At 40.2% G+C, this 9,144-nt stretch overlaps 1 protein-coding gene across 1 annotated transcript in view; it reads left to right on the forward strand.

The window, feature by feature from the left end:
• Positions 1–9,144, forward strand: part of CFAP221 (cilia and flagella associated protein 221) — a 99,691-nt gene that overhangs the window by 56,382 nt on the left and 34,165 nt on the right. Inside the window, exons 8-12 of the mRNA XM_012644659.1 lie at positions 279–438; positions 2,923–3,043; positions 3,129–3,240; positions 3,433–3,541; positions 6,008–6,095. Of these exons, the coding sequence (XP_012500113.1) occupies positions 279–438; positions 2,923–3,043; positions 3,129–3,240; positions 3,433–3,541; positions 6,008–6,095 (590 nt within the window). The remainder of the gene's footprint in view (positions 1–278; positions 439–2,922; positions 3,044–3,128; positions 3,241–3,432; positions 3,542–6,007; positions 6,096–9,144) is intronic.

A 9,144-nucleotide genomic window follows, 5' to 3' on the forward strand; every position in this document is an offset into this window, starting at 1 on the left:
AATAAATAAATAAAAGAAGGGATAAAACTAAAAAAAACATACAAAATATGTGTTAATCGATGGTTTATGTTTTCAGTAAGGCTTCTGGGCAATACTAGGCTATTAGTAGTTAAGTTGTGGGGAAGTCAAAGTTTTATGTGGATTTTCAACCGTGGGGGGGGCCAGCACCCCTAACCCCCGAGTTATTCAAAGGTCAACTGTATTTGTGTGTGTCAACCCTTTTGATTGGACTTGGCAAGAAGACAGAGTATCACGTTTTCTCGTTTCATTCCCCTCAGGAATAATTCCGGCTAATGGGAAGATGAATGTGACTATTAAGTTTACACCCTTTCAGTATGGGACTGCACAAATCAAAATGCAGCTGTGGATTTCACAGTTCAACTCTCAACCATACGAATGTGTCTTCACCGGAACGTGCTACCCCAACATGGGCTTACCGTATGGCTTCTTCGCAATGTTTTTGTTTATTCTTAACACTTTGTCAAAAATCCAAGTCTTTCTTTCTCCCATGCTATCTCTCTTGTAACAGAATGCCATCAAAACCTTATTTAAAATGATGAGCCCACATAAAGTACACGTTATAACAGAAATACATAGAATATGCTAGTAGCAGTAGTTGTTTCTGCCATGAAGGGAAGAAATGATTTCAAAAAGGGATTTTGGGGGCGTAATTCTTTCGCTGATAACTACTGGTACGCCATTTGAGTTTTTTACCATATGCATGCGTTACTGCCTATTCAAAAATTTAAACCATAGGGCCAAAATACCATGACTATTTTTAAAGTTTCTCTGTAACGTTATAATTAATTGAGTGCCTGCTGTGTGCAGCATTCATTGCAAAGCCTCATGGGAAATGGCCACATGCTCAAGATACCGAAATAAGACATGTACAATAGGAGACTTCACGTGAGGCAGACATGGCAATGTGCCGCACTGCAGGGTTTTTTAAAGCACCATCAGAGTTCAAGTGAGAGTGAAGAGATGAAATGAGATTAAGTTTTATTTCATAACAAATCTTTTCTGAACTTTCATTTCCATTCGAATATGAGCTTGTATGTTTATATTCCAGTGTATCTGGTTAGTGTCATAAGTTTTTTTTCCTTATGCTCATGATTGTTATAAAGGTTAAAAGAAAAAGTTGCCACAGTATAAATACTAATCTTGTAAAATCCTGATAATTGTCTTGAAAGTGATAAAGAAATGTTTTGATTTTCCTCCTCTTTCCTTCATGCCTGGATACACATCACATATTAACATCATTAAGCACATTAAAAGTGGAGTAGCAACCTTATACCAAAGTATGAACTAACTCCATGATTTCTTAAATATTTATGTCAGTGTTTTCTTCCTAAAAATTCAAAGTACCTAAGTCAACTGTGGGATATTGGTGTGGCCTGCTGAACCCAAATCCTGCAAGTAACTATAGTAGAAAGAAAATCACTCAGGCGATAAACACAAGTAGCATTGAATACAAATAAAAAACAGTGCTAACTTTTCTGGTGTCAGGGAACCAGGCAAGCAAAATGCTGTTTGCCCTCTCATGTCATGTGCTGCAAGTGACTTTCTCAAAGACATCACCTGAGTGGGAGTTTTACTTGTGTAAACCTTTCATAGATGTGTTCTTAAATACACGAGGGCACTGTGTCGTAGAAGCACACTGAAATGCAGGCGTACATTATTTCTGAACTATTATGTTAATATCTTATTGAGTGCACCTGACATTTACAAGGACTATGTCTCAAAATCTGCATGCCTCCCTGAACTGCAAATAGTACTATAACATATACATTCCACCACAAAGGGGAAAAAGTTATACTGGCTGGAGTGTTCTCTGAAATTTTCTTGGATTGCTTTCTTTGTTTCAGTGTAGGATGTGTAACAGACTTACTCATGTCCTCAATCTGGCACTGCCAAATTCCACGTGTAACTCTTCAGTTAATCCTTTTCTTTAGACCTCTTCATTACCATCATCAACACTGGAAGTTAGAGTTGTTTAGGAAACTGTTTTTTAATCCCAAGAAGGTTTTTGTTGTCCCCAATATTTACAGCAGAGAGCATGTCAAAGCCCCATTGAGCCTCATCCCTGCACATCAGAGCATGGCGGTCAACGTGTGTCTCACCACGGGACAGCTTCTACCACGCCATGCATCTTTAAGGATGCTCTTACATGGGTAGTTTTAAATCTGGGATTGCTAGCATATGTTCCATATTATGTAACTGGGCCTGTTCAGTAGGTGCTCAGCAAATGTGAATGGATTGTCAGAATGAGTGAAAGTTAATACGTTCTTGTCTTATTTCTGTAATGTCATGGAAAACAAGTGCTTATCCTGTAAAACAAGTGTTGACACATTCTTGCTTAAAGAAATGCTTCATTCGTAGCATTTCTGAGTATAACATAGTTCTCCTACATCTCATCATAAACAACCTGAATAGCTTCTTCAGGCTATTAGCTTCACTGTGTCTACCTGCCTATGTCCAAAAGCAGTTTTCAGTTACAGAAAAGACCCCAAACATTAGTCTAAATATCTTTTTGAAAGATCTTCCTACAAACAATGAGCATAGTCACTCTTTTACCAGGAAGATAAATCAAGGTAAGATTTTTTAAATGTAATAAATTTAGCTATTGAAAACCAACAGCCTAGAAGTGGATTATGCGCGCATTTTTTAGCATGTCATGTTTTCACTTGTTATGTTCTTTAAGAATTTAAGGAGAAACATTGGTGGGCTATTTTGATATATATGATTATACTCTAATACACTGACCTTGCATTTATTTTAGTAGACCATTGTTTTGGTACACAGATTTATTTTCAGTTTAGAGATGATAATGGGCTGCAAGACATGATATTATCAGAAGGAACATAAAAATAGGAACCTTGAGTTACGGGCATATACTAATTTAATATCTCTTTTAAACTACAGATTAGAAGAGTTTGAAAGGTTAAACACTCTTTCTAAGAAAGTGAACGTTCCTCCAGAAAAAGCAGTGACACGTGTAAATTTTCACCGACCACCAGCGAAGGCAAAACCTCAGAAGAATAAGGTAAGGTAGGCATTATCCTCAGTGTGAAGGGAGGGGTGACGGCGCAGTGAGATAACACATTTTCCCTACTGCTCTGGTCTCTCAGGAAATTGAGTACCAGAACTTGAGATTTCCAGTAGATTTATCAAATCCGTATGCTGTGGCAACTGTTTTAAACCAAGAACCAGGAAAATTGAAGATTAAAGAATTAAGAGAAGGTAACTAGCTGATCCCCATAAATCAGCCCTTGGGCAGAATATGAAAGAATTGTTGCTTGTCACATTTATTACTCAGGAACAACAAAACTTGGTTAGATTGCTATTATGCTTTACCATTAGAAATGTGTTTTTCAGTCTGCAAATGATTCTGATTTGATTATTGGCATAATCACTGTTCGCTCCTGCCTTCAGTATTGGACCACGGCACTGAAATTTCAAAAACAAGACAGATGAAGGAGGCGCTCTTTGAACAGAAAGTGAGACAGGACACTTATCAAGAGATCGAAAATCATCTTAAGTGGTAAATAATGAGCAAATATTTCTATCAAGTGACAGTACAGTTGTTTTCGGTGATGGTCTTTTATACATGAGACACACAAAATGTAATAACTTTTTATGCCCTTTGGAGAATTTGATTACTCAGTCTCCACCACTGGTCCTTCTGTTTCAGAATGGAGTTTCTATTAGGAATAAACTAATGTGACCAACCATGCTCTTTCCTAAGCATGGCCCGTCAGTGGCAGAACTAGAGTGAATTGCAGGAGACACTGGGCCCCTGCTCCCCGCTGGCCACTGCTGCCAGCACTCCCTCTCTCTAGGATAAATCCAGGTGGCTTGGACACCTCAAACCTCATCCCATCACCTCTCACCCCACCATGAGCCCCGGTGCCCTGGGCTGTGTGCCCCAGAGGCCTTCGGGGGAGCCCCATGGGGTGGAGGTGTGCGGGGGGGTCCTAGTAGAGGTTTTAAAACTCAGATGTGAGAATTCTTGTGCTTCTGTGACCAAAATGGAACCTTTTCACAAAAAAAATTTTTTTAGCAGATCAGGCCAGCCGTATCCTTGTGTACAGACTGAGCTAAAGTAAGCTCTAGAAGCTCTCAAACTGAGCTTAAAAATAGGCTCCTGGAAAGTGTCACTGAGAGGCTACCTGCTGCACGCCCCTGCTCCACACTTGCCCGCACATGAGACTGTGCCTCGCCTGGAAGGCGCCCCCGCCCTGCTCCCGTCTCCGGGGAGGAATGGCCTTTGCATCAGACAGAAATGCCGTCTGCTTCAGCTTAAGTTTCTTTCACAGTCCTGCCTCAGTTGGGAAGGAATTGAATATTTTATTTTTCAAAATACTCCTTCCCTGTTAGGAAAAACAGATACACGTTTCAGAAACAAAGGCCATTCATTACAGGAAAACTGGAAAAAATATTTTTTAAAGTATGGAGAAGGAGAAAAAATCACTGTGATGCCAACACTCAGCAATGACCACTGTTAATTAATATGGTGCTTTTTCTTTTTTGTGCTTCTTTGCAACAGACTTGAAATCACATCCTGAATTCCATTCTGAAGTGTTGTTCGCTTAATATTTTTCCCAGATTTTTATGTCAAAAGATTTTAAACCCGCAAGTAACACCCATAGACGCTTGACCTAGATTCACTAATTGTTCGCATCATGCACATACACCTCCCCTCACTCTGCACGCACATGCACGCTCACATTTCTGAGCCATTTGAAAGTAAATTGCAGACATCAGTAAGCATCACCCAAATAAATACTTTAGCATATGGCTTCTAAGAACGAGGACGTTCTCCAACATACGGTAATCAGGTCCAAGAAATTGAATATTGATACAATTGTCCCAGTAGTGTCCTTTATACCTGAGCTTTTTGGGTCCTTTTTGTTTCTGAAGAGGGGAATGCAGGGTCCAATCAAAGGTCATACAATTTGTATTTAGTCTCCATGTCTCTTTAGTCTCCTTTAATCTAAAATAGCTCTCCAGACACCCACCTCCACTTTTAAAGTCGTATTTATTTTGGAAATGTGCCAGGTTTCATGATGGATATATTACATACCAAATACCAAAATATTGTCATCACTCCAAAAAGAAACCCCGTACCCATTAACAGTCTCTCCCCATTCCCGACTCCCTGGAGCCCCTGACAACCACTAACCTACTTTCTGTCTCTATGGATTTGCTTATTCTGGACATTTCATGTAAATGGAATCACATATCACATGGTCTTTTGTGACTGTCTTCTTTCACTTAACATGTTTTTTAAGGTTCAACCACATCATAGCACATATTAGTACTTCATTCCTTTGTATGGCTAAATAATATTCCGTTATAGGGATGTATAACATTTTGTTTATTCATTCACCAGTTAATGGACATTTTAGTGATTTCTACTTTTTGGCTACTGTGAATAATGCTGCTATGAACATTTATATACAAGTTTTTATGTGACCATATCTTTTCAATTCTCTTGGTCACATATGTAGGTGTAGAATTGCTGAGTCATATGGTGACTCCATGGTTAACTTTTTGAGGAGCCATCAAACTGTTTTCCATGGTGGCTGCACCATTTTGCATTCCCACTAGCAACATATGAGGGTTAGAATTTCTCCACTTCCTTGATAATACCTTTTATTTTCCATTATTGTTTTTATGACCATCCCAGTGGGTATAATGTGGCATATTGTTGTGGTTTTGATTTGCATTTCCCTAATGACTAATGATATTGAGCCTCCAGATGTTTTTATTTGTAAATACTTTAGCATGTGTTGCTAGAAGATAAGTTTCATTTTGTAGAACATTTTATTCATCTTAGTTATGTTGCTGGAATCTTGATAACTTCTCCCCCTCCCCCCTACGGTGTCTGCTCCAATATCTCCGCACCCTTTTCAGTTGTGCAATATAGTGAAGACAGTCCGGCTAAAGCTGACCATGGTATTTTGATATTCTGACGGGTTCTGGAAGCTGGTTTTTTTCTCTCCAGGCAGGTGCACCTTGGTAAAGATCCTATGTCTTTTAAACATAGAAAAGAGCTCACTGAGGAGTGGCAAAGAGCATGCACCAAATATAAGGTCAGAATTACTGCTAATTCGATAGCATTTGTCTCACTAAACATTTTGAATTCCTACTATATGCAAGATGCCAGGTGAAAGAAAACTTACAGTTAAGTTGGAAGTGGAGGAGGCTAATAACAAGAAAATTGTTAACCATAAATCAAGGCTGCCTAATTGGAAAGCTTCCTGGAAGACATGGCATAATTTTGAAAAGTCGTACAGAGGACAGAGTCATTCAGATGGAAGGAATGGCTCAACACGGGCTAGAATTCTGGGCGTGGTGTGCCCCTGTCCCATGATCTGAAGAGCATGAAGACAAGAGAAACCGAAAGCCATGCCAGAGACATGTCCAGATGCAAATGACAGTCCCAAGTCAGAGATATTCAAAGGGGCTGAACAGAGAGAGGGAAACTGGGCTGAGAGGAGTAGGGCTGCACCTACAACACTAAGGTAGCACCTGTAGATTCGGGGACATGACCTGTGGGACTGTTCAACTGCCATGACCTCACTGTGGCTTGGGAGACAGCTGCTACCTGCAGGGCAGGTGCAGAGAACACTGGTGACATATCCATAGTGGCTGAAGCACAGGACACACCTGGGCCAGAGGTGATAGGACTCATCTGAGGCTCTGTGTCTGCAGGGTTTGGATTTATTGGCAGGACTTGCAGAATCATCCATCACGTATTCTATTAGTCTGCTCGGCTGCCACAACAAAGTGCCACAGACTGGGTGGCTTAAAACAACAGAAATTCATTTTCTCTCAGTTCTGGAGGCTAGGAGTCCAAGATCAAGTTCTTAGCTGGGTTGGTTCCTTCTTTTTTTTTTTTATTTCAGGATATTACAAGGGTACAAATGTTTAGGTTACATATATTCCCTTTGCCCTGCCCAAGTCAGAGCTACAAGCATGTCCATCCCCCAAACGGTGCACACCGCACCCATTAGGTGTGAATATACCTATCCCCTCCTCCTCCCTCCCACCTTTCCAGCACCCGATGACTGCTACAACTGTATGTGCACTTAAGTGTTGATCAATTAATACCAATTTGATGGTGAGGACATGTGGAGCTTGTTTTTCCATTCTTGGGATACTTCACTTAGTAGAAAGGGCTCCAGCTCTATCCAGGGTAATGCAAGAGGTGCTAGATCACCGTTGTTTTTTGTAGCTGAGTAGAACTCCATGGTATACATGTACCACATTTTATTAATCCACTTGTGTATTCATGGGCACTTGGATTGTTCCCACATCTTTGCAACTGTGAATTGTGCTGCTATAAACATTCAAGCACAGATGCCTTTTTATAGAATGTCTTTTGTTCTTTTGGGTAGATGCCCAGTAATGGGATTGCTGGATCAAATGGTAATTCTACTTGTATCTCTTTAAAGTATCTCCATATTGCTTTCCACAGAGGTTGCACTAGTTTGCAGTCCCACCAGCAATGTATGAGTATTCCTATCTCTCCACATCCACCCCAACATTTATTGTTTTGGGGCTTTTTGATAAAAGCCATTCTCACTAGAGTTAATTGATATCTCATTGCGGTTTTGATTTGCATTTCCCTGATGACTAGAGATGTTGAGCATTTTTTCATGTCTCTTGGCCGTTGAAAAGTTTCTGTTCATGTCCTTTGCCCACTTTTTAATGGGGTTCTTTGATTTTTTCTTGCTGATTTTCCTGAGTTCTATATAGATTCTAGTTATCAGCCCTGTGCAAGATATGTAGCATGCGAATATTTTCTCTCATTCTGTAGGTTGTCTGTTTGCTCTCATGATAGTTTCCTTGGCTGTGCAGAAGCTTTTTAATCTGATCGGGTCCCATTTATTTATTTTTGTCATTGCTGTGATTGCCTTTGGGGGCCTGTTCATAAATTCTTTCCCTAGGCCAATGTCTACAAGAGTTTTTCCAATATTTTTTTCTAGAATTCTTATAGTTTCATGCCTTAGATTTAAGTCTTTTATCCATCGTGAGTTGATTTTTGTGAGAGGTGAGAGGTGCAGATCCTGTTTCAGTCTTCTATGTGTGGCTATACAATTTTCCCAGAACCATTTGTGGAATAAGGATTCTTTTCCCCAGTGTATGTTTTTGTCTGCTCCTTCTGAGAGCCATGAGGGAAGGATCTGTCCCAGGCCTCTCTCCTTGGCTTATGGATGGATGCCTTCTCCCTGTGTCTTCACATGCTCCTCCTTCTGTATGTGTCTGTGTCCTAATCTCCCCTTCTCATAAAGACATTAGTCATTCTGGATTAAGACCTACTCTAATGACCTCATTTTAACTTCATCACCCATTTTAAATACCCCATTTCCAAATACAGTCACATGCTAAGATACTGGGGGTTAGGGCTTCGACATATGAATTTGGGGGGGACACAATTCGTCCCCTAACACAGATATTTAAGCTTGGGAGTATGAGCTTCAGGTAAACTAACTTGGCAGCAGTGGGTAGGTGGGACTGGGAAAAAACATGTATCCTGTCAGATATGAATGTTTCTCTTATTCATATATTTCTCTTTCTAGAGGATATATTTCTCTTTCTAGATGTGGAGTGCAAACCAGATATTTAAGTACATTTGTCTTATTTTTCTTCATTTTTCATAAGGAAAACAAAAGAATGTAAAATCATTACATTGGTAAATCTTTGCCTTTAGAAAAGGCACGTGTTATATTGGTATTTAAATTTAGTTCGGTGAGTTCAGATTTTCTGCGTGCTATTTTAAAAACAAACTATCAAGTATTTCCTGTCACCTTTACAATGGAATGCCTAACTTTTTAAAAGATGACATCGATAGACATGCCACGATCGGGCATTTATAGGAAAGGTGCAGTTACATCCTTAGCGTTGTTCATGGGACAAAAAGAAGGATGAGCAGAACTCCCTGGGGCCCCGGTATATTGGAGACCCTGTAAGTGTAGCAGGAACCCTATTCTTTGTGTCCCAGGGATTTCATCTGGCAGCTGAGTCCTAGCAGGTGACCCAGTGGCAAGGAACACCTGGCAGCCCAAGGCATATGCAGAAAGCTGAGAAAAAGAGAAATGGGGGAAAGCGGGGGAGTTGGTGTCACAGCTGGGTGGC

The sequence above is a fragment of the Propithecus coquereli genome, unplaced genomic scaffold (assembly GCF_000956105.1).
Source record: "Propithecus coquereli isolate 6110/MARCELLA unplaced genomic scaffold, Pcoq_1.0 Scaffold217, whole genome shotgun sequence".
NCBI classification, from domain to species: Eukaryota; Metazoa; Chordata; class Mammalia; order Primates; family Indriidae; genus Propithecus; species Propithecus coquereli.